This window comes from Hyaena hyaena, unplaced genomic scaffold (assembly GCF_003009895.1).
Source record: "Hyaena hyaena isolate Hyena2069 unplaced genomic scaffold, ASM300989v1 scaffold_847, whole genome shotgun sequence".
In the NCBI taxonomy this organism is placed as follows: Eukaryota; Metazoa; Chordata; class Mammalia; order Carnivora; family Hyaenidae; genus Hyaena; species Hyaena hyaena.
In genome coordinates, this window is record NW_024081480.1 from 205,623 (window position 1) to 232,837 (window position 27,215).

The following is a 27,215-nucleotide window of genomic DNA, read 5'->3' on the forward strand; positions in this document are numbered from 1 at the left end:
CCTAGAAAGGAAGCCTTTTGTGCTATGAAACTCAATTTTAAAAGTTATGAAATATATAATTCAAAATTGATTTTTAAATTTTAAATATCTAACATAAGACTAAATACTATGACATTTAAAATAGTTGAAGGACAATGTATTTGAAAATCTCAATATTATTATTATATTATAAAAAATTTGAAATTAGGTCTTTCCTATTATAGAAAATAAAGAAATTGTGTTTGTGAATATTTGAAAGATTTGAAGTTTGGTTCCATATATTATCTGAATAAAAAAATAATACAAATATTGTATAAGATCCTTTTTATTTTTTAAGTTCCAGTGGAGGTGTATGTGCCTATAGTTCTTGCTAAGAAGTTTGTAGGTAAAACTATTTATGTAGCTATAAAGTCTGAGTATTTCTTAGGAAAAAATCAACATGTATGTTTAATAAAAATCTAGGAATTTGACAGAGTGCTAATGGCTGCTGAATCATGAGATGCCCTCCTTTTCATTACTGAAAATGTATTTTTTTAATGTTTGCTCCTTAAACAACAGGCCAGTAACACAATGTTTGCAGATAACTTGCCTAACTATGTGCAGAAGAGCTTACCACATAGTGAGGAGCCTGAAATTAAGTCCTCCATTAAGAGCAACGTCGGCTGCATGTAGCCCAGTTCCAGGAAAAGCTTCAGCTGAAACCACCCTCAGGCCCACCCTCGGATCAGCCAATCAAAAGAAATGTGTAACATTCCTGTGTCTGAGTCAGGGCTGGGAACTGCAGGTAGTTACTCTGTATAAACTAGCCAATCATTACTCAAGCTTGCCTAAACCCCACGTAGGCCCTTTGAGCTCACCTTATAATTGGTCATTTTCAAAGGATTCTCAAAGGTCATGATTGGGTCCCGCCAAAAGTAACGGACGCCTCACAGATACTGAATGGTCAAAACTATAACCATGGGTGCTGTACAATTATGATTGGTGCTTATGTGATGATGCTATATGTACAACGCATGCACTGTAACACCCCGTCCCTTACCCCATAAAAACCCTGCTTGCTATTGTTCGGGGCTTCTCCTTGCTGCCGCTGTGCCGGTTGACGGGTGAGCCCCTGCTCGAGCTTGTAATAAAGACCCTTATGTACTTGCATCGGTGCCGGCTCCTCGGGGGTCTCAGGGGACTCGCGATTCGGGCACAACAATAGTAATAGTATGTTTTCTCCACAAGGAGAAAACATTCAACTCAAATGCAATGAAAAGGAAGCACATAACAGAGTTGAACCAACAAAAATAAAATGGCATTTACATTTTTTGGAAGCCAAGAAAATCAAAATGGGACAAAATAGTGATTACGTGCTTTTTCTATTAAAAATGAGAATATTTAAAATTGGTACTTTTAAAGTCATAATAACTAGGCTGACACCGGTGGTTACTGATTTACTCAAATTAACAAATATTATCTAGTGTCCAACAAGCATCAGATGGCTTGCTGTAGAAAACTGTGTAAACTGATAAAAAGAATATACTCTTACACAAAACACAGTATATTTCACATCTCATCATAAGAGAAAAACTCCAAACTAAAAGCATTCACCTTATCATCCAGAGAGCTAGGGGCAAGAGGTGGGAAAGAATCAGAATAAGGAGTATTTAGCATCACAACTCAGAATCTATTCAGCAGAGCGTTTTACTAGGTTAAATACATTTGATCACAGTATCTCTTTGAGGTAAAACGGCAGAATTAAACCTTTTTCTAGCTAACACTGTGGTTAATACAAAATGGTTTCTAAACAGTCAGGCTAAAGGACTTTACTCTGACTCCATGTTTCAGGAAATATATTTATACTTTTCTCACAATGAATATCCAGAAATTTATTAACTTACTAATAAGTCATAAGAGCTAACTTGAGTTATTTTCAGTCAAAAACATGCAGTGATTTTGATTATGATACGCTTTTCCTAACCTGTCAAGCAATACAGAAAACAAAATGCTTTAAATATCTAGAATCAAAATCAGTAAGCTATGAACAAATATAATGCCATATTACAATGTTGTATTTTTTTCAATCACAGACATGAGTGTTGTATTTTTACTTAACTCTATATTCTGCCAAATTCCAAGGTCTGAATTCTAGTTAATCCATGGGTCTACTCTCTGACAGTATTAGTGGATTAATGCTTTATGCATGCCAAATACATGGTGTTCACACAGAGTGGGGAAAAAGGCATTTAAAGGAAGCCCAGGGAAACCTGCTCCCTGTCAAGCTGCTCAACCTCTGAAATACCTGATTGTTAAGCAGGCTGTGTCATCTCCTGCCAATTAAATCCTGATGGGGGAAGATGAAAGGCAATTCTTTTACCAAAATAAAATTTTCCTTTATCCTCAGAGAGCTTTAATTCGAGACTGAAAGAAAGGAGCATAGTTTTCTTGTGATGCTACCTTCAGTTATTATCTTTTGAATGTTAGTGTGTACGTATTTCTGCCTTTGCCTTCTACTTGTCTCCTTGCCCTCTCACCTTAAAACTCCCACTTCCCTACACTGTCAGGAAGAGAAGCCGCTGCTCAACATCACATTGCTTATTGTATTTATTGCTTCCTGTGTTAGTCTCCAGGAGTGAAATGTGGACTTTAACACAGACATTAGGTTAGAAGTGAGAGCACCCAAAGAATCTCCATCAATACTTAGAGTACTGAAGAGAACAGAATTTCTACTCTATTTTGAACAAAGGGCCCAAAAAATAAATTAATAGAGCATTGTTGCTGCTGTTGTTACTATTATTGTGCAGTAAATTAGCCCCACCTGTTTTATCAAAGTGGCTTTTGAGGTATATTTTTTTCCTTCCTTCCTTCCTTTTCTTCTTCCCTCCTTCTTTCCTTCTTTGACACTCCCTTCCTTTCTTCATCTTTCCTTTAAGTTTGGCCATATATATCCTTCAACTACTTTACTGACTTGTGCATAAAGGCTCCCTAACAGCAAACAACTTTCAATTGCAGATGTGTGTAAATGTTATTGTGAAAATTTAATTTAATCTGTACTAAGACTTTATGCATGTGAGGGATAAAACAATTATACCAATAAAAAATCAAAAATATAAAATTTCTGCATGCTTTTATGTTAAGGAGTATGGGTTATTCCTGACATAAAGGTAGCAATATACATCAAATGTATAAAATGACTCATATTGAAATATGGAGTACCCATGATTTTTTTAAAGAGACTATCTGGTGTTATTCAAAGGTTCAAACCAGCTGAGGATATGTATTTCTCATTCCTATTTGTACACTGTGACGTTTTGCCCAGGAAAATTACAAGAATAATTAATCCTTAAGAGATATAGACATGATCCCTAACAGTTCAGAGTTTATGATATATATCCTGTTTCAGGCTAATTCTCTAATCATTATTATAGAACTTAACACAAGTTGCTTGGGCTGCTATGAGAGTATGTATTAGTTTAACTATAATACAAGAAAAATGAGGGAAACTAAGGAAGTAATGCATGGATTGAGATCAGAAATATCAGATGGATCTATTAAAGTAAATATCAGGAGAAAGATCCTGGAAATAGAAAAAAAAAAAAAATAGCTACCAAGACTCAAAAGAAGAGAGACTAGAAATGAAAAAGAAGTGAAAGAAGAAAAGAAACTCCAGAGTTTCAGGAGAGGAAAAGGGAAGAGTACCCCTCCCCCCCCCCAAAAAAAAAGATGCAAAGGTAGGAAGGACTAAGACCAAAAAGGAGATTACCCTAACTGCTAGGATTAAAAGAAAGCAAGAGAATGTCCTCAAACCAGGGAAATAGGCCACCAATTGCTTTCTAAGAAGCGTGCTCTGGCTTCAGTGTGGAAATCTGATTGGACGGGCCAAGTGGTGGAAGACAAGAAGTAATGATGGAAGAGTATTACTTTAACAAATGGAACCATATATCAATGGTGATCTTTACATCTGCGGTCTAGTGTCTAAGAGAAAAGTCGACTTAGTCTATTACATACAGGCATAATCTGTAAGCAGCAAATATCTTTTTGTATTTCCTACATCCTTTCTCACTACATTTAAGATTATGGTTTCTTGCCATTTTTTGCTTTTGATTCACTTTCTCTGACTTCAGTATGGCTTGCTTCCATGAACTTAAATTATGTACATTTTCAATAGTTTTTATTTTGTTACTATATTTTAACAATTTATATCCAATTAAGGTTAAGGCTCTAACGTCATTATTTTACCTACTTGTATTCCAAAATATTCTTATGCATATATGAGAAAAATATTGTGCATGTCATCCACTAGATAGAAGACTGGGAACAGCTGTTGTAACATCCAGAATCCCTGAAAATACCAAATTACATGACAGTGGAATCTATACTTATAACAGCATAATATGATACCAATTCAAAAAAAGAAAAAACACCAGGAACACCACCATCCTTTGGGATACAAAAACTCATAAAACTGAAAGTCCCATAAATTTATAAAACACTGATAAAATGCCTTTGCTGTGGATATCTGCAATAACAGTTGAATGATGGACAATGCCCAGGCAAATTTCACCTGTACATGAAACTGATCTGTTTTAAAACAATCACTTTTCCCACAACAGACATTTATTTCTTTAAGTTAAATAGAAAATAAACTAAGGCCTATATTTACAAATGTATGTTCAGGCAGTCCAAATTGACTTATATTCTTCATATTACACCTTCATAATTTTGTCTAATATACTGCCATAACATATGGATATAAATATACACACACATACAATATATGATATACAGTTTTATGTACGAAAGTCATATATATAGACATACAATATTATATATATATATACACTTCCTATTGATAATAATTACAGGAAAAAACAAAGAGTATTCACAATAGGAATTATACATATTTTAAATATAAATCAAACTGCATTAACTTTAATATCTTTTTTGTGAATCTGACTTTATCTCTTTGGATCCACTGAGGTCTGTGACCATAAATAACGTTGTTTCTGAATTTTTCTTTTCTCATATTTTATGTCAGCACTCAACTAGCCTCCACCCTGTTCATTAAACTTTTTTTCCTAACAGATGTTGCTTTCTTCCCTTTTTCTCTTTCATGTGATCCAGGAAAGATCAAAGCATTTAGTCATTCTTGTCCATTGTATACAGAGGTGTGTGGGTGAAATTTTGCATGATTCTTGTGTTCTGGTTGCTTCCCTAATGTTTTCAATTATTTTCTTTGATAATATTTGATATGTGTTGACTGCTTCAACTAATAGAAATCTCTTAAATCGAGCTACTTTTTTAGAATAAAGGGAAACAGTGTAAAGTACTGAAACAATGTTCAAATTTTGTTTTGAGGAGGCAACTGACTCATTTTCAATAAAGAAATATTACTTTTGTTAAATAAGTCATACAATTCTCTGAAATTAGTTGCTAATGTTTATAATCAGACCATGAACCCCTAAAGAAAGTAAAAGATAACTATATTTTTAAAAATAAATATCTAAGGTTACTTATTCACTTTAATTTTGGAAAAAAATACTCTACAAAGCTTGGCATCCATGGAAAATCCCTTCATGGTTTTTTTTACATGTTTGGCAGTGAGAGTGAAGTCAATGTAGTGAACTAGAAAGGACTCTGAATCAGCTGTCAGGAGAACTGAGTTTCAGTTCAGCTTTTGCCACCAAGTAGCCATCAGGTTTTAGAAGCAATCTGAGTTTAAATTTCCTGTATTAAAAATGAAGAACAGAAATTAGATGAGCTTCATGCTAACACTAAGCTTTGGTATTTCATAAATATATATATTTGAACAAGACTTTTATGGAATTGTGGTCACAATGTAACTATGGATATATTTTTTCGTAAGTTGTTTTTTTTTTTTTTTTTAAGTGAGATATGATAGTTTGAGCTCTGTGTTCAGCATAGTACTGGCCTGAAGCAGTTACACAGACATCAAATTTTCCAACTTAATTTTTGGTACTAAAATCTTTCCAGATCAAATATTTTTCTTAGCAGCATAGTTGAAATATATTTCTCATTTCTGTTTTAGGAGATTATTAGAGCTTTTGGACTTGATAAGTGCAAAGTAGAAAAGTAAATGTGATTAAAGTTTTTGTCATTCATCCAGCAAACTTTTTTTTTTTTGGTACCTCAAGTTGCTTTTAATCAAGACATTGGGAACTACCGATTGCCTCTGATGTACTTTATAAGCAACGGTATGTCAGTTCACTTCTAATTTTCTGAATGTTTGCATTGTAAAAATGGTTATATTTTGCTTACTGTTTACATAATCTTTTCCTATTCATCAGATGAGTTATTATACCTTATTCTAGGGGAAAACGATTTTTACTTATATCCAAGAGACTATGGAATTTTAGCATGAACTTTAAAAAATGCCATATTGCTGTTAGCAAAAATTTGATGCAGTGTCAAGGCATTATCTAGAATTGCTATCTAGAATGAGATAATACAAAGAAAAGGTATTCCTTAGGGCAAATCTTACATTTGCCTCCAGGATTTTGGCCAGCAAAGGTCAAGAAATGTGGGGCACTAAATATTCATCATTTCCAGGTTAAGTAATTTAAATATGAGGTAAGACAGCTATTAAATGCCAACAAAATGTAAATCAAAAGAAAAAATGTTTGCCAGGATAGAAGCACTTAAAAGGAGCTTGAACCCTGGCATGTATACAAAACCCCATTTGCAACATTAGAGAGATTCAGACTTTCAGCCTCTGTGTAAAGCTTTGTAATCATCTCAAGTGAGGTAACCTGCTGAAATAGAAGCTTGTTCTGTACTTAATGATCAACCTATTTTCTTAAGTGAATATGCATAATGCATTTTAGGTAACTATTTTTTTTATCACAGTAGAAATCTTGAGGTGTGAAAATTTTGAGGAGACCAATTTAATGTCATTTCAGTGGCAGCAAAAGTCACACAATGAATCAGTGACAGACCTGTGAATTGATTTTAGATCCCATTAGACTCCCTTTTTAACCACTCAGCAATTCTTGAGATTGCTTTCAGTGACCAAAGATGCAAAATTGAATTAAAATGTCAGACTGGAAAATAAAAATAAAATAAAAATGGAAAGCAGTCATTCTATACACTTTGATTTCTAACAATTTGAAACTATATTGCCTGCATGTAAATGTATAAATCTCAAAGCTGTACTTGGGCACTGATACCAAATTTTCTAAAACTTTTAAAGAAATAGATTTAAATCAATAAAGTATAAGAGCAAAATATGTAAAGACAGAAGCAACTGTGTTAAATAAAATTTCAAGGTTAATGCCACCTAAGTTTTTAGGCAATGATTAAAGGATGTCCTTTCATGTAAATTTACATTTCTCTAAATGCCTTTGTTTTGGCTGAAATTTTTAAAGACTCTTAAGTACAAAATTAAATTTCAGTAAAAAATGTAGCATTTTTCAAAGACATTAATATTTCAATATCTTCAGAGGCATAAGTAGATTGAAAAAGACCATTTATATTAAGAAATACTGAATAATTACTATCAATTTTCTGTTACTCGATAATTTGTATACCATATAAAATTACATATTTTCCGTTTATTAGAAAATCTATAATCTTATATAGATCAGTATCCAGACTTTTCTATATTTTTGAAATAGTACATAAACAAAATATTAAGAAAAAGTTAGAGGACATGTTTCACTGCTAACTTTACTTTAAATGAGGGTTGGAAAACTAATTTTTATTTTTCTTGTTTCAAGTGTTCTATTTAAAATATATTTGTATTAATGCTATGGATTCTGCGTTTCCCTTTGGAACAAAAAGGAATTACAATTCTCCTTGATTATAAAACATATTAACACTCTCCTGTGTGTCTGAGTAGAACTATAAGTAGGTACACTCTGTTTATCTTTGCTCAACATCAAGGTTATACAGAGAGAATTAGTAGAAACAGAAAGTATGTTTCTGTGAGGTATCCTAGCACTGCTTTTACTGAAACATGACTCCCTGATTACATTATTATCATGTCCTTTAAAAGACTCCATGAATTTGTTGCTGCCATGAAATTTTACCAAGCTGACAGGCACTGTCACAGTTTTAACACAAAGAACTTAATGTTTCTTTTTTTTCTTTTTTTTATTGTGATAATTTTTTTTCAAATAGTTTATTATCAAATTAGTTTCCACATAACACTCAGTGCTCATCCCCACAAGTGCCCTCCTCCATGCCCTTCCCCCCTCCCCCCCACATCCATCAGTCCTCAGTTTTTGTCAGCATTCAAGAGTCTCTCATGGTTTGCCTCTCTCCCTTTCCCCCACCATTTCCGCCCTTCTTCTCCCCCTTGTTCCTCCGTCAAGTCCCTCCTAATTCTCCTATACGTGCAAACATATGATATTTGTCCTTCTCTGCCTGACTTATTTCGCTCAGCATAACACCCTCAAGAACTTAATGTTTCTTTTAAGAAGTTTCCTAATAATGCAAGCTGTAATTCATTTCGCTTGAAATTCGTTGTTTTGAGAGTTGTATTATTGAATAATGGGCTTTTTTTTTCTTTTTTAAGGCTTAATAATATTCCATTTTATGTATCTACCACATTTTCTTTATCTATCCGTCTGTTGATGGATACTTAGGTTGTTACTTTATCTTAGCTACTGCAAATAATACTGGAATGAATCTGAAGGATATTGTACTAAATAAAATGAAGCCATCACAGAAGAACAAATGCTCTATGATTCAACTTACATGAAGAATCTAAAATAGTCAAAGTCACAGAAATAGAGAGTAGTATGGTGGTTGTCAGGGGTTGTAGGTAGTGGAAATGGGGATTTGCTTCTCAGCAAGTACAAAGTTTCAGTTATGCAAAATGACTAAATTCCAGAGGCTGTCTGTGCAGCATTGTGCCTAGAGTTAATAATATTGAATTGTGCATTTAAAATGTACTAAGAGAGTAGATCTTGTGTTAAGTGTTCTTACCACAATAAAAAAAAAAAAGAAAAAACTAATAAAGAAAACATGATGCAGCATCATTCCAATAAGGTAAAAGTGGTACAATATCAGACATAAGATTTCTGTCACCAGAAAAGCGATATGTTAGAACGGTTATGACAACAGATTGACGAGTTGTGTCATATAAGTATGTTGTTGAAACATGCGAAAATTCAGTTTCCCAAACTGAAAAATAGAGATAACACTTTCATCACAAAGTTATGAAAATAAAAGACTATAATACTGATAAAGTCATCAAGTATTCCAACAATGACAGCCATTAATAGTAATAAAAATAATGAAAAATCATGGGGAAAAGTTGTAGGAGAGAAACTGAACATGCTAACAATGGATAAATCAGATATATCATTTTCATAAAAATATCACAGAATCAGTATAAGCTATAATGTAAAAATGAAATTAAAAATAAAGCCCAGATTTTTCATTAAAATCACTGTTTCTAAGTACTATATATTTTATTTCTTTCTGTTGTTTTTTGTTTTTATTTTTATTTTTTAAACAATGTGTTTGAATTGCTTTCACATATGTATTACAGAAAATAGCACTCTCTGGATTTACAAGCTTGGAGAAATCATGCTTTTGTGAGATACAGTACAGGTGAGAAATTCACCTAACGTTGCATATGATAGCTTAATGTTTTATGCACACATAAATTCAGCTCATTTGTAGACTCAGAAGTGAAAACTGAGTGTGCATGAACCACAATATGCTACAAAAGACGTTTGTCTAATGATCACAAAGGAAGTGGGAAAGTATTTTTTACTGGAGAATGTAAACAGTGTCCTCTTCTCAGTTGTATTTCACCTAGCGGCTTAGGAGATTTGGATATTATTTTTATTTTTGTTTTCATGTAAGGATTTTAAATATACTTAATATCTTTCACTCAATATTAGTTTAAGCTCTCATCATGTCACTGCTCAAATGTTTGCCACACTTTCAAAATGGATGTAGCTATATGTCCATCCATTACCCTGTATGCCCACCCATTTACATTTACACCAAAAATGTGTTTACATGAAAATGTGTTTTAAAGCCAATCATGGGAATAATAGTAGTATTTTTAAAAAAATTTATATTGCTCTTGACTGGCTTCCCCAAATTCATGTTGATCCTAATTTTCCAGCCTCCTTTTTTGAAATCACTATACTCTCTGCACACTGGGATATTTTCCATTTCCTCATTTATGATTCTATCCTTTTATTCTGCCCTTCTAGTCTTGACTATCTTTCACAATTATCAACACTTCACTCATTTTTCTAAATATAGGTTAAATGTGAATGCCTTTGCTCATTTCATGAATTCCCCTTATTTACAGTCATCACCTGTACAAACCAGGCACAGATGGAGTATTTTCAAAATATAAAAGAAACCCAACACCAAAATCCCTAACTTAATCCCCTAAATTAGAATGAATGACTCATTCCTAGTCTTCCACTGCATGCTGCTAGTACTTCCTTCGAAAGAAGCAAGTTGTGGACTCAGAGACAAACCACCGAACAGGATGCTTGCCTCAGGTACATTACACAATATTCATGAAAACCTTACCTTCTCAAGAGTCCAATGAGAATATAAGAGTACCTAGCTCATCAGATTTTGTGAAGACTGAATGAAGTAACACATTCAAAGCAACCATATTTATTCCTCAGTAAGTGTTAGTTGTTGGGAGTATAACTGTTATTATTACTGATGTTTTCACCTATGTTGAAGTTAGAGATTTACATACATGTTAGCTCTTTGGGGGCACACATTTGTATTTATACTTCTCACCATTATTATTAGGAACTGGGTTAGGAAAAATGTTTCCTATATTTTTAGGAAAGTCAATTGTATCTCTACTGATTCAGTCCTCTGAATACAAATTGTTTCCAAGGTCACTTGGGCATTGATTGTAGCAAGTGAGCAAAGTGTAGCTACAAATCTAAAGAACTCAAGATATAAATGTTAAGCCTCCATTATTTCTAGTATCCACTCAAATCTATTTAATAAATAAAACTTCTATGCCAGAAGTCCTGGTTTTCTCATTATGTCCTTCCTTTTCACCTTAGTGCTATTCTCATCACCTCACACTGATTCTCATCACCAGCCTTTGTCATTTCTATTTCTCCAGCTCTCATCCTGTCCAGATTAACCACATGCGTTAAGTCTGGAGCAGCTGAGAGCCATGAGGAGCCCATGACCAGGGAACATTACACTAGGGCAAAGAGAGCACTCTCAGATGTGAACACAGAGAACAGGGGACACTATCTGCTTAAAAACTACCACAAGGTATCTTCTTAGTGTGCTGTCAGATTTACCTTCCATCATATATTTTCTAATAGTAACTAAATTTGTGGAATTAAATATTCTTTGTAATTAAAATTAAGCACCAACAAAACTAGAAAACAAATAAAATTAAAATTAGCAATAATAATAATGCAGGTGATATGATACCCTTATGTATTGTAAAGAGTAAATACCTTCTTGCAACATGAACATGGTTCTAACATCCAGAAGCTACAGTCTTTGGGTCTAGTAGACCAACCCTCCCCTGTGCTCTGGAGTGACTTAATTTTCTAACCACTTTTCTCTCTTTCAACCTCAATAAAATTTTCCTTCATACAGTCGACTCTGACCTTACTTTGGCTTATTTTTGGCAAGAATATATCATTTGCATATCAAGTCAACCTTTGTTTCTTTCTCATTAGCCCAAGAAAATGAAAGGAGTATTTTTGGCACCCACATGATCATAATTCCCAAGCAAACAAAGAAATAGACATCTTAAATGATCATGAGGTAGTTATTCAAATAATTTAGAATGAAATTATATTATTTTCTTCCAGATTATCATCAAACTGAACCATCTGCAACAAATCTGCAACATAACTTGCTGATGCCCATTTGAAACACTGCAAGAGAAGGCAAATCTATTCTGATCTGTGGAAATTCTGTTTAAGTCTACTCTGCTATTTTTCTCCTAAGTTTCAAATATACCAAGATAACACCTTCTTTCTCACCTGCATATCCAACCTGTATTTCTACTATCTTAAAGTTTGGTTCCAAAGGAAATAACTTAGGCAAGGAGACAAAGAGATAAAGGAAGGAAAACACAGAACAGGAGTTCAAGGGCAACAAAAGGGTCATAACGGAGGAAGAAGAATGGAATAAAATATGAAAACAGATCAAGCAGGTGAGGAGGCAACGGGGTTTAGTACTACTCTTTGTGTTTTCTGTAAGATGTAATATTGGTAACAGATTAAAGGCTTTATGGGTATAAATTTCTTCTTAAAATAGATCATATGAGGAATGAGTGCAGAGGAATCAATCAAAAAGACAGATAGAAGAAAGAGTAACTTGGGCAGATTACACCTACAGTGACAGGCTAGATGCAGTAAAGGGAAGGTCTTTGGTCCAAACTAGCTGATTAGAGTTCAGGAGAAGAAAACATATTTTGATTAACATGGTATATATGAGTCAGTCTTTATACCTACGTTGTTGATGATGAATAAAGATGCTATTCAGAAACTGAGTACTTTATAAAATAAAGACTTTTAATAAGTAGCTGGTAATGATGCCATTGAACCAATATGGATGGCCTTTAGAAAACTGTTTATTTTGGTACCAATTATTTTTCTGGCAGTAGGTGAAACAGATCTGATAAAACATGAAGCTAAATACCCTAAAAATTGAATGCTAGCTAACATTTTCTTTTTTTCTGGCATTGTTCTTAGGAATAAAACACAGTGAAATACTGTGAGGAGAAAATTTTTTTTCATTTTTTTACAAATGAATCAAATCATGTAGTAGAAGGTAAAAGAATATTAATGTCATAACTATGGTGTTTTCATATCAAATATTCAGAGCAAACAAGTCAAAAAATAAAATGGTGATTTGAAACACTTTAAATAGGGTGAGAGGGATTTCTGGCTCTCTCTCACCATTTTTTTTTTTTTTTTTTTTTTATCATTTGTGAACTTTGTTTCTTTTCGAGCCTTGTTTCTAATCAGAACTTAGGTCCCCTACTAGCTCATTTAACTGGCAGTTCTATTAATTTTGAGAATCTGTCTTATGGATAATATTTAGAGTTTAGAATGTTAATAGCTAATGAAAAATACATTGCTGAGCTGTTAAGTTCCCTCAGAATTTATGAACTATGATTCTATTTCTCAAATACAAATATCAGAGTGTTTTAAAATTTAATTTGCAAAAGGGCACCTGGGTGGCTCAGTTGGTAAAGCATCTAACTTCGGCTCAGGTCATGATCTCATGGTTCATAAGGTGTGGCCCTACACTGGACTCTGTGCTGACAGCTCAGAGGCTGGAGCCTGCCTCAGATTCTGTGTCTCCCTCTCTCTCTGTTCCTCCCCATCTCGTGCTCAGTCTCTCTCTCTCTTAAAAATAAACATTAAAGAAATAATAAAATATTATAATAAACTTAATTTGCAATATAAATGGTGGTATTATTTATTCAGCATGGTAATTTGTACAACTCCACCTTCCAACATGATTCAAGCATTGAAATGTTAGGAAAGAAAAACCTAGAAACTGTTATGACATAATCTAACAACATTTTGCTCAGTCAGCAGTGCAAATGAGGATATGTGGAACACACTGCCTCTGGTGGAAATAATGAGTAGCCAAGAAGAAATCTCCAAGGAATCCTGACTTTTCCCACCTAGGTTAGTCTACTCCAACGTAAATTCAGACTCCATTGTGTAATCCAAGGAAGACGGAAAGAAGTTGCCTGCCCCAAAGTAACTCAAAGTCTTACCAATATATCTAAATTTCTCAGCTTTAGTACATTTCCTCTTAGAAATAAACCTGTGCTCTATTGGGATAAATAGCATAATATATTGAGACAGACAAATCAATAAGAAGAGGTTAGATTAGATGTATAAATTAGTCAAAAAAAGCACTAACTACCACTTAAGTAGCATTTTGGCCTTGAAGACTGTTACTAAGAGCATTTTGATTCAAAGTTTTGCATAAAAGCAAAGTCTTATTCTTCATGAAAGGGAAGAACCAGACAAAACATTTTATTTTATGTCTAGATATAGTGGTTGTCATAGAAATGACCTTGGAGATAGCCATTAAGCTTCATTGCATTTCTTAATGTTCCTTTGGTTCTATCATAAATTGAGATCATGACATTATGAGAGTATTTATAGAGTTAATATTTTCCAGCTCTCATCTGGGTCCTTCTTGCTTTAGATTTCCTGCCCAGTATATAGAAAAGGCTCGTTTGGAATTTGAGAAAACATCCAGAGACTTTTTGGAAAAGCTATACTCCTCCTAAATTCATACACTTTTTTTTTTTTATTAACAGATGTAAATTTGAAGGGGAAATACCATATACTATAAGCCATTTGGGAATATTCCGTCTCATAAGGATGACTTACACTTTTCATTTGAATGGCGTGGACGCTGAGAGTTTAAACTCAAAACTCATCTTTACTCTAACTCTGAATCATTCTTTCTGTGAACAATGCATGCATTTTATGATAAACATACACATGTGTATAAAGTATGTGACATCACTGGCAGTTATCTGCAGTGTCAAAAACCACTGGCAGATACCCAAGAATTGACTGACATACATCCTATAGAACTGGAGTTAATTAATAGAGATACCAATTCCCAACTGTACTACAGGAAACAGAAAATCTGTTTAACACAGTAATCAATGACATACTGTGTGTGGTCAGAAGACATTCACTACACAGTAAGAGTAAATTTTGGAATATAGTACTCAGGAGTGTGAATATTGCCATTAAGATGGCAATAAGTGTAAAATAAGGTCTATTTTCATAACTGGAAGACAAAGCAAGGGTTTTCTCTCTCTCTCTCTCTGCAAACTATTTATCATTATTTTTTTAATCATCGTAATTTTTTATTTGATGATGTTTGATACTTGTGAATTTAATTAGTAACCTGCTGTGATTTTTAATTCCAAATAAATATCTAAATAAATACCTAAGTTGTGTATTATTTTCTTTTTTTTTTTTTTTACAAATAGTTTATTGTCAAATCAGTTTCCACATAACACCCAGTGCTCATCCCTACAAGTGTCCACCTCCATGCCCATCCCCCCTCCCCCCTACATCCATCAGTCCTCAGTTTTTGTCAGCATTCAAGAGTCTCTCATGGTTTGCCTCTCTCCCTTTCCCCCACCATTTCCCCCCTTCTTCTCTCCCTTGTTCCTCAGTTAGGTTCCTCCTAATCCTCCTATACGTGCAAACATATGATATTTGTCCTTATCTGCCTGACTTATTTTGCTCAGCCTAACACCCTCAAGGCCCATCCATGTTGCTACACATGGCCAGATTTCATTGTTTCTCATTGCCATGTAGTATTCCATGGTATAGATAAACCACATCTTCTTGATCCATTCGTCCGTGGATGGACACTTAGGCTCTTTCCATGTTTTAGCTATTGTGGAGAGTGCTGCTATGAACATTGGGGTAGATGTGCTCCTATGCATCAGCATTTCTGTATCCCTTGGGTAAATTCTTAGCAGTGCTATTGCTGGGTCATAGGGGAGTTCAAGGATACAAGAGATCTGTATGATGAAAACTATAGAAAACTTTTGAAGGAAATTGAAGAAGACACAAAGAAATGGAAAAACATTCCATGCTCATGGATAGGAAGAATAAATATAGTTAAGATGTCATTACTACCCAAAGCACTCTACACATTCAATGCAATTCCAATCAAAATTGCACCAGCATACTTCTCAAAACTAGAACAAACTATCCTAAAATTTGTATGGAACCACAAAAGACCCCGAATAGCCAAAGTAATACTGAAAAATAAAACCAAAACGGGAGGGATCACCATCCCAAACTTTAGCCTCTCCTACAAAGCTGTCATCCTCAAGACATTATAGTATTGGCACAAAAACAGACACATAGACCAATGGAACAGAATTGAGAACTCAGAAGTGGACCCAAAACTATACAGCCAACTGATCTTTGACAAAGCAGGAAAGAATATCCAATGAAAAAAAGACAGCCTTATTAACAGATGGTGTTGGGAGAACTGGACAGCAACATGCCGAAGAATGAAACTAGATCATTTTCTCACACCATGCACAAAAATAAACTCAAAAAGGATAAAGGACCTGAACGTGAGACAGGAAACTATCAACACCCTAGAGGAGAAAGCAGGAAACAACCTCCTTGACCTCCACCGCAGCAACTTCTTACTTGACACATCCCCAAAAGCAAGGGAATCAAGAGCAAAAATGAACTATCAGGACCTCATCAAGATTAAAAGCTTGTGCACAGCAAAGGAAACAACCCACAAAACTAATAGGCAACCAACGGAATGGGAAAAGATAGTTGCAAATGACATATCAGATAAAGGGTTAATATCCAGAATCTATAAGGAACTCACCAAACTCCACACCCGAAAAACAGAAAACCCAGTGAAGAAATGGGCAGAAGATATGAACAGACACTTCTCCAAAGAGGACATCCAGATGGCCAACAGACACATGAAACGATGCTCAGCATCCCTCCTCATCAGGGAAATACAAATCAAAACCACACTGAGATACCACCTCACGCCAGTCACAGTGGCTAAAATGAGCAAATCAGAGAACTCTAGATGGTGGCGAGGATGTGGAGAAACGGGCACCCTCCTACACTGTTGGTGGGAATGTAAACTGGTACAGCCCCTCTGGAAAACAGTGTGGAGGTTCCTCAGGAAACTTATCATTACTTAAAGCAATTGCTAACTTCTTCTTGCAAGATCTGAGGCTATTAAATCACAAAGGGAGTCCTGTATTGCTTCAAAATAATGTCTTTACTTCTGTGACATGAGTCCTCTGAAAATCTAAGTCCACAGCATCATTTTCTAACAGTGGGTTTCAACAATTTGGAGAGCTCAATGTAAGATAATGAGTTATTTTAAAGGAAGAGCACTACAAAGGAAAAAAACTGAATATCAAAATGTCCACAAGCCCATACTAAAAATGAAAAGCAAAATGCTTCTTTTTTTTTTTTTTTGATATGATAAAATTATCTGTAATATGTAAACTCTCTGCAGGACAGAAGTTTAAAACGGATACTATTTCATTATTTTATGTAGTGTGGGGCAGGTAACAGCAAAGTATTCATGCTACTCATAAACTAAAATATAAGACAAAGACGTCCTGTTTCTATATGAAAAGCCATCCTTGTAAATAAAGTTACTAATTTCAAACTTCATGAGAGCTAATCCCACAATCAGTGATCTGTTCTGATCACTATATTATATCTTCTTACAATCTTTCCATTATTCTCATTCTTTTCCTAAAGGTATGAAGCACACGTTCTCTCTTCTTCTCAACTTCACAACTGATTAACTGTTTAAATTCAAGGGTTGGATTTTAAGTACCATACAGATCAACTTAAAGCAGACTCTCTCTTAAGGCAGCTTAAGCATTTGAAAATTAAATTTCATATTGTCTAGACAAGCTATCTTGATAATATAGTTTTCCAGAATTTCCTAGATTGACTGTCTAGACTGCCCCAATTCCTCCAGATGACTGCATAATCATCTTCCTTCTGACCACTTAAAGAGTCTGGAAAAATATTTCCCAATATATAGCTGCCATGCAAATCAAGGTCATTGGGCTTCTGAAGGAGGACCTCTCTTCAAATCTCTGAGTTTCAGAATCTCAGGAAAATACTCGCATCCCAATCTTCTACCTCAAAGGAGATTAGAAGGGATGCTTTATTTCAGGGGTGGAAATGGTTTCCTCCACTTTCTTGGGTAAATACTTGGGTCCTGAACCTGTACCTTTCATTTCCCTTGCCTACCCATAAGAGAACAATGAATAGTTAATGAGTTATAAAGGAAACATGCTGTGAACTCTACTAAACAGCAACTTCAAGAAGAAAAAATAATCAATACTTTTGGGAAAATGATAAAAATATGAGAACAAATGGCATTTTTAATTTAAATGGCCATCAAGATCATCTAAGTTTAAAATTTTTAAATGGAAGAATTGAAGATAAAGTGAAGAATCACCTAGTAACAAAGAGAGCTCAGCGCAGTAATTTATAACATCTGTTCAAGTGAGGTACAAGGTGACAATTACTAACATAAAAGACAACAGTCTGAGATGCAGATTTATATTTTAAAAATGATAACATTTTTTTCAGTACCTACTACCTATTGGACAATGTTAAACTCTCACAACAGCCATTTATAAAACAAGATAAACAAAGAAAATAAGTAGCTTATTCCGGATCAAGCATCTAGTACCAAGTGAGGTCAGACAAAAGCCCTCCACTCTGTGACATAGGACGCTTGTTTAACAATGATGGGATTAGAAATCCTTAAGTGTCTAGAACAAAAAATGTCAGTGGGTCATGCCCTTACTAGGAGGGTTGGAAGGCAGTTGGAGATAACAAGTCAACCTCTCATTTCCAATATATGGACACTGAGGATCAAAGGGGTTTTGTTCAGTTTTGTTTGACGTAGTATAAGACAGAGTCTGAGAGGTTAAACAATGTTTCGAGTACTCCAAGGCTAATAAGTTGTAGAACAAGAAAAGAAGGCAGATGTGACTTCTCAGCCCATGTCTCTTCTATTAACCTGTGCTAGGAGCTCAGCTCTCCTGATTCCTGCTCTCTACAGCATGATCCCTCACACGCTGAAAAAGTGCAATATAATGTGGAAGGAGTTCTCTAGAGCTTTCTCCAGAATGCAGAATAGTGGGACAATTACCACAGGCTTAATTTGGGGGGTGCATGATGATAGGAATAGATGAGAAGGAAGCAAAGAGGGAGAGATTTCTCCTGGAAGTCAAGCATACAAAGTCTCCTGGATCACGTGCGGGGAATTATTCCTCATGTCATCAATATAAAGCAAGTAATTTAAGTAGTAAAGTTAGTTTTGACTTAAAACTCTTGGGTATGTCAGCAAGTATACTCTACATGCTTGTATGGGATAGAAGGAGGAAGGATGCACAGGGGGAATTGGCTGATGAGGAGCAAATGCCTGAGCTGGTGAGACCTTGGGAAAGTGTTTTCATCGTTCCAGGATCATCAGTAAAGTAATAATAATTGTGTTTAATCTAGAAACCACCTAGTCTCTAAGGCATCTACAAAGATGTTATATCACAGACTGTTTTGACTTTTAAACCTTTGGGTTGAAAGAACACTTTTGTATCACTTTAGGACACCTTAAGAAAATTTAGAGAGAGATAGTATAGTTACAGAGAAGTGGCTCACATGTGAATCATATTTTATCTTTAGGATTTCAAAAATATTAGAGGAACAAATCCTTTATTTGTTGAATATCTCTGAATTCCAATTTGGAAGAAAATTCTGTCACAAATGATTTTCTCACCACATGAATGCTTTTGTTCTTTTTGGCATTCTGTGCCAAAAAACTGTAAAAGGGCTTATCGTTGAAGGCTACTGGTAAGCCCAATTCATGGAACTGCTTTCAATATCTCTAACTTTTCCTTTCGGTATTTCCCTCCTTTCCAGTTTTACTTAAATTTACCTAACTTTAATTTCCTCACTGAAACACCTTTTATATTAAATAGCCGAATTAAACAAATAGTTTTTTTCCCTCTTCCATACTGCCAATATTGTAGCTCAAAATACAGAAAGAAAGCTTAGTTGAGTAAGAACACAAATGTGAATAATTTAGGTCAAACATGAGATCAGATCATGGTGCACATGTACGGCATCCTTCCTTAATCCCTAGGCAGAAGAAAACAACTGGGGTGGCAGACACTTCCGGCTGAGGATGGAAATGGAGGAGAAAGCTGGCAATATACAAATGAAGGAGAAAACAGTACACATTCAGCCTGCGGACATCTGCTGCACATGCAAAACGGACTGGACTCTGCAATCTAAGGCAAAAGCAAATGCTTCCTTCCTTCCTTCCTCCTGTTCCATAGTTATTGTGGAGTGACGGTCTCATTCTTTTTGCATTCACAGATTAAATTAATAACAGCATCTGAATTTGAAGTAGGTCCCACTGAATAGCAAACCAGAAGCTAAATGAACTGGAGAAATTAGTAATGAAGCATTTGAATTAGAAGGGGTCATGGACAAATACCATTTTCTAAAAGCCAGCTTTAGCTTACCTCAGGATGATGTCCAATTTCAATGTAGGTGCAAATTGGATGAAAAGCCCCAGTTCCACAGGCGTACAAGTGAGTCTGATTATAAGCCTTAAGCACCTTGATGAAATTAGCACATTCTTTCTGTAAAACAAAAGGAAAACCAGTGAGTTCTAGCAGTCAGCATGGCTGAGGTATCCTCTAGGGTGCTAGGCATGCTTGAACAGATTTCTTTTCCTTTGTGTCTTTTTCACAACATTTTTAAGGCTTATTTTTCTATTACTTGTTCATATTATCAAATGAAATAAAGTATAAAAGTTATTATTCTTTGGGGGATAATAAATGATTCTCTTCCATAATTGTTCATTAAAACTATCTGTAATTTATTTATACAAAAATGGAATAAAGGAATAGATAATTATTAATCACAGGTGACTTTTCAAGAGATGAGGGGAACAGGAAATGATATGATTAATTACAGAATTACTTAAAGCACACACAGAAATTTCTTTGCAAAAATAAGCTGTAAGTTTAATTTTAAAAAAAGATAATACCACTTTTTTATTAAACATGAATTTTAAAGATCAGTAATAACCAATAATGATGCCACCTTGACTTTGAACTTCAGTTTTGCTTGTTAGTAACCTCTATGGAGCCTAAGAAAGTAACGCTGCTTTCTCTCCAAAATGTCATTTCAGCCTCAAAGGCAACACAGAGTATATTTCTATAAGATAGGGAACATGTTAGAGTATTGAAGGTCTGTAGGTGGAAAGATCTTTTATAGAGTGGCTATAATTAATATTTTCAGGAAGTTCGTGGACATCGTGAACCCATGAACCCATACATGGATCCCCTGCCAAATGAGCCACAGATCCCACAGGTAAGAACTCTTAGTTCTTAGGGGATATTCTAGTTATATCTTATTATTTATAGTTTAGACATTTCTGCCATTGTATTTTCTGAAACAAAAGATCACTTAAAAATAAAATGGACAGAGAAATTTATATTCTTTCTATATATTCTATCTACAGGTGCTTGAAAGAAGTTGTTTTTCTACAAACAAACAGGAATCTCAGCCTTTCGTCCCTGTTGATGAAAGATTTGAGGGGGGTGTGGAATGAGATAATCAAGACTATAAACTGATAATTTTATTGCCCAAAAAATCCAGAGCAGAAAAGACTTCATTTTTGCAAAATATTTTTATTAGTTTTTAAATGTTCATTTATGTATTTGAGAGAGAGCATGTGTGCACACACAGATGGGGGAGGGGCAGAGAAGGAGGGAGAGGGAGAATACCTAGCAGGCTCCATGCTGTTAGCTCAGAGCCTGATGCAGGGATTGATCTCGGAAACCAAGAAATCGTGACCTGAGCCAAAATCAAGAATTGGACCCTTGCCTGACTGAGCCGGCCAGGTGCCCCATAAAATTATTTTTAAAAAGATGGATCTATACCAATATTAAAAAGAAAAAAAGTAAAGAAAAAACCAAACTGAAAATAGCTTCAAATAAAATCTTTATGGGCTGTTAACCATATAATTAAACACAAATAAGTAAAAAATACGAGTTCACCATGGAATACATCATATCCGCTTTGAAAACAGCCACATGAATATGCATATGCTAACTAATAAAAACTTCATTAAAACTATTTTGTTATTGATTACAGACTATCCTAAGTTTGTGTTTTTCCCTTAAACATTTGGAAATAAGAACCAAATATGTAACTAGAGACACAGATAAAAATGAAAAGCAGACCCTAATGGGAGCAAGGCTGGCAATCACAATAGAAGACTGTGTTGATCCCTGCACCTTAAAGTGTGTACCACTTCCAAATTCACCCTTGGTAACATATGGCTTTTCAAGTGAAAGCTCAGAATGCATTTGGATTTTATGTGGTCAGTCGGAGTTTATAACCGAGGTGTTACACTGATGTAGGTACATTTCGGCATAATGTTTATATTCTGTGTTTGCAGCTGATAATTTTGGTCTTAATTTTATTGCCCCTATAAAATAAGAAGCAGACAACCAAACTTAAGCAGAATGATTGTAATTGCTTTCCATCACCACTGATATTTTTAGGGGATGAAACCTAAGGGTATCCTGTTAATATACTGCCCCCAAAGATAAATGAGACCTACTTAGGGAAAAATATGTAACTTCCAAGTTATGACTCCTCATACTTTCTTAACATATGCTGAGGAGTTTAGGGAAGTAACTAAAATAAACATCTAATTTCTCCCACTGTTTTGTCACTTAAATCCTGACTCTTGTGTCTGGTAAAGCATTATAGCATATAAAATTAAGCTCTGAAATCAATTAATTTTGAAAGTTGCTGCGAAGAAAAACTTCCTAACTTAAAGAGTATATGGATCTTACCCATATTTAAAGGTACATCTTAGATGAAACAGACAGAACCTAACTTCCAAGTCTCTCAACAACAAACTGCCCATTCTGCAACAATCTCTCTCCTCCCAAGAGGTTAGGGTATGAATGTCTAGGCAAGGGAAAGAGGTTGTGGAGAGGGAAACATCTGATAAACTCATTTATAAATGAGGCATTCATGAGTCTTACCCAAAGGACTTATTTGTACCTTAAAGAATATTTAGTCATTTGCAAAAAAAGCCATTTTCAGAAAAATGTTTCATAGTACCCCTTTTTTTGAAACATGTAGGTGGCCACATACTCTTCTTTTACATAAAGACAGCCATCCCTAATTGTGGACTCAATATTATAGCGTTCATGATTATAAATAAACAGTTCCGGCACCATATGTTGAAATTGAGAAACTGGCTGTGTATATATTGGTAAGCAAACGAATATTCTAATAAATAATGGTGGCAGAACCAGATGGACATCTTGTTCATTTTAGAAAAGAACAGGCTTTCAGTCTGCCTGCCATGCCTTGAAAGACATGCATGCAATTTTGAAAACAAATCCAAATTCTCTAATCCCATTAGTAATACCTGAGTGCATCCTACAAGTCTGAGAATAGACCCTAGTTCTCCACAACAGCAATAAAAGGAAACATTTTATGAGCATGGGTACCTGTAAAGACAAATGGAGACTCATGTCATCTCTGCAACTATTATGAATCCTAAAATCAATACACGTGTGGGTTTATTTCTCTTATAACTGGGTAACTGAAAAGCAAAAATTAGTAATTGAAACACTCAGGGTTCTTAAAACTAGAAAATTGAGCCACGCTGGATATCATAATTTTAGTTTGTTTTCTATTAACTATCAAAGAAGTATCACTATAATATGACAGCTATCCCTCTACAGAGCTGCTGGAAAAAAAATCAGTCACAGGACTGTAGCTGTGAAACCTGGCAAAGGGTTCTACTGAGAATACTGATAACAGAGTCTATCTGTGCTACAAAGGGACTCGACCCACCCTATTGGCCTAAGGCCTGGAATGATCCCCTTCATTTCCCCAGTATCTCTTCTAGTTGGCAGCAGGTTGTAATGCTGCCATGCCCCAGGGCTAGCTCAATATTATTTTGAAACGAAGCTTTATGCAAATAGAATGGAGAGAAATTTCTTGGGTTTATAGAATAGGTTAAGACATTTGAAATGAAACAAAGAAGCTGAATGAAGTACTTTCAAAGTCAGCTAAAAATACCTGCAAGGAAACAGTGAATTAAAAGTACTGGACAGAGAAAAACCAAAAATTTGAAAGAGACATTGTCAGTAAGGATTGTTCTTTAAAAAGAAAACCTACATAAAAGACTATCAATTCTGTCATTCATTTGCCTTCACTCTCTAGCTTGGTGCTGCCAAGGATTTTTGTTTTTGTTTTTGTTTTTTGAATGTTCCAAAACAGGATATTCATTTTATTTGGAAGCAGCCTGGACATTCCTCTAAAAAAGAAGGAAGCATGGCAGAAAAAGGAAACACACTTCACACATTTCTGTTCTAAGGAGACAGAAGAAGAGTGATTCTGACCTTTTCTTGAACCATGACGATTCTTAAAACTTCGAATGTAATGTACTTTTTGGCATTAAACTACTGCACTGCTTTGCTCAGCACCGGCGGATTTACAGCGTAATAAAGAAAATGTAATCAGTTCAAAATGAATTCATTTTTCAAACCTTGATCCTTTTTGGAGTTTAAGTTGATATACACAGACAAGTTTAGCAACAAGTTGGCTTCCCAAGAGTCAGGCAACCATACTGACCTCTTATTTTACTGAAATGTACTCCAGACCAACAGCATTATGAATTGTTAACTTTGCCTAGAAGTAAAAATAAAGGCAGTAATAAACCAGTAACCCCCACGGCCGCACCTGAGGAACAATGATTCATCATCCTTAGTGACAAACCATTCACACTTGTTTTGTGAAGGTTTCGAGTGCTTTCAGGTTAAATTGATAGACGTATTACACAAAAGAGATATAAGCCTGGAAAAATAAATCAGAAAGAAAATGCCTACCCCCAGAAAAAAAGATATAGGAGCCAAATGCACTGTGATTCAAAAACAAACATTACAAATATGTAGCACTGATTAGACTATGTTACGCAGACTTTTCCCGGACGGTTACAAAAATAAAGTCCATCCATCTGTCAAAACAACTGCTCCATGCATGAAAATTAAAACAGAATTGAGGTGTTTTTAACTAACTTCCGATAATTATACTTTCTACAAAAGAAAGTAATTTACCTCCAATTCCAATTACCTCCTTGCATGTTCTTAAATTATGGATGGAGCAGTGAAATGTTACTCTAAATAAGAGATGAACAATTTCTATTCAAATATATTCAGTTCATGATTAAATCTAACAACTTGTTCTGGTTCAAATAAAAATCCGCCCCAAATGAATGGTTATACTGTAGCATTGCCTCAGGTCAGTGAATGTTCATTTAAAAGAAAAAAGTCTCTGTCCCCTCAGTAGTTTACGTAGAAATATTTTAATGTTTAATCTATCATCTGGGAAAGCAAAAGAATCCTTTTTCTATCATGATGGGTGGATACATTTCTGCAAGAAAATCCATTAATAAGCTTAATTCCTGAAGTTAATCTGTTGACTTTCTTTTTCTCTGGTCAATTTATTTGGCAAGCTGGCTGAATACTAGAATCTTCGTGCCAAAGCAGTAATCCGTGAGATTGTTCCTGTCACTTGCTTCATCCCTCTATGTAAGCTGTTCCATACTTATCTAGCAATAATGTTTTGTCTTTTTTTCTTTTAACACTGTGCTATTACAGCTGTGACCCAATCATCCATAATCATGTCTTCCTAATACCTCAGCATTCATTAAAGGATGTTAGATATGTCTTCTTCAAAGAGGCACAGGTAATAAAACCAAGACTTAGCTGTGTTCTCATTATAATATGTTGAATTTGTGACCTGGAATTGCTTAACATGCACGTTGTAATATGGTGAGTAGGCTGTTCTATCCATTTTGGGAGACATTTTCACCTTCATTATCAAGAAATATTATAGAATAACAAAACCAACTAACCTGTCCACCTGAATGCTGTTTTGTTGTGCTTCAATTTCAGAAAATTTTTTAAAATAATGATTCAACTAGGACAACAAAATTGGTGTCAGTCATTTCATGGCTAATTATTTAAAATGTAAGCCTATTTATATTAATTGAACTATAACATCTTAAACCTGTAACAGGTGAAAATTACATTTCAAAGTGGCCTGAATGATGTGATCGACTAAATGAAGACTCCTACACGAGACTACCAAATCATTTTAAATACTCACCTGTGTTAAGATGCCCTATTTGACTGATGTTTTGACTCAGATTGAGTGTTCTGAAGTTCTAGAAATACTAATTAAATTCTATAAACATCTTCCTTTCAAATTACTTGAAACCTTCAAACTCAGTCAAAATGATTATATACTTAGACACTATAGACCATGGTATCAGCAAAACTCAACCAATGAGATTCTCTTCTACGACTTAAAGGACTTTTAAGCAATTTCACTTTGAAATTCCATATGGACCAGAGAAACCAGTAATATCTATATTTTAGCTTATATTTTCTTTCATATTGTGATATCAATCTAATTATCACATTTGTACCATTCACTGGAGTTATTTGATTGTGGGTGGTCCATAAAAAGTACCTAGCATAAACTTTCTTCATCTTACATTCAAATAGAAACATACCATTATAAAATATTATGTGAAACCAACCTAAAATTTTTCCTGCCAAACCAGGAGAACTATTTAAGTAGTCAAAAATCTCCACTCTAATTTCAACCATAGTATGTGGTTTGCAATTTTATGCAAAGTGCTCATGCCTTAAAGCAGCTAAGTCCATGATTTACATCAAATAGAGTGACAATCTAAAAAGACTTATTGGGGCACCTGGGTGGCTTAACGTCAGTTAAGTGAAAAGTCCAACTTTGGCTCAGGTCATGATCTTGCAGTTCACGAGTTTGAGCCCCGCATCAGGCTCTGTGCTGACAGCTCAGCGCCTGGAGCCTGCTTCAGATTCTGTGTCTACCTCTCTCTTTGCCCTCTGCCCACTTGCACTGTCTCTCTCTCTCTCTCTCTTTCTCTCTCAAAAATAAAATAAACATAAAAAAATTAAAGACTCTTACTGTGGCTAGAATTAGTTGGCATATTTAATCCTAATATATATGCTTTCTCATAAGAGAATCTAATACTCAAATAAGGGAGACAATCTGTACCTTTAATTACATATGAGATATAGCCATGAGGAAGGAGAAATAAAAATGAAATCCACATTTTAGAGGAATGGCTGATTTCATTCACATATACCTCTCTTTTACCCTCTGCCTTATCTAATATAAAAAGTGAAAATATTTTTGGTTGGAGTCTTAATGTCCAAAGTATTAAATGCTATTATTTAAATAGTAATATAAAGTGTTCTTTTAACATATTTTCTAATAAATAGAGATTAATCTTTAACCACTTAGAATAATCCACATATAATTTGTAATTTATATATACTATCTATAAATACATACATATACAGATGTATGTGTGCATATATATTACATATATTAATTTTAGAAATAACTTCTGAATACAGTGAAAATTTGGACCTTAAGAATTTTATTTTGATTATATTAATATTTAATAAAGATGTTAGGTTTTCTAAGATAGATACTTAAACTTGAAAAGGTATTCTCAGAGAATTTAAGAAAAACATATAGGGGCATATGGCTGGCTCAGTAAGAAAAGTTACGTGACTCTTGATTGTGGGGTCATAATCTCAAGTCCATTGTTGGGTACAGAGATCACTT

General features: G+C 34.6%; 1 protein-coding gene across 1 annotated transcript in view; it reads right to left on the reverse strand.

Moving 5' to 3' along the window:
- The window catches only part of SEMA3A (semaphorin 3A), a 204,203-nt gene that overhangs the window by 107,917 nt on the left and 69,071 nt on the right, over positions 1-27,215 (reverse strand). The window contains exon 4 of the mRNA XM_039219925.1: positions 20,012-20,131. Coding sequence (XP_039075856.1) covers positions 20,012-20,131 — 120 coding nt within the window. The remainder of the gene's footprint in view (positions 1-20,011; positions 20,132-27,215) is intronic.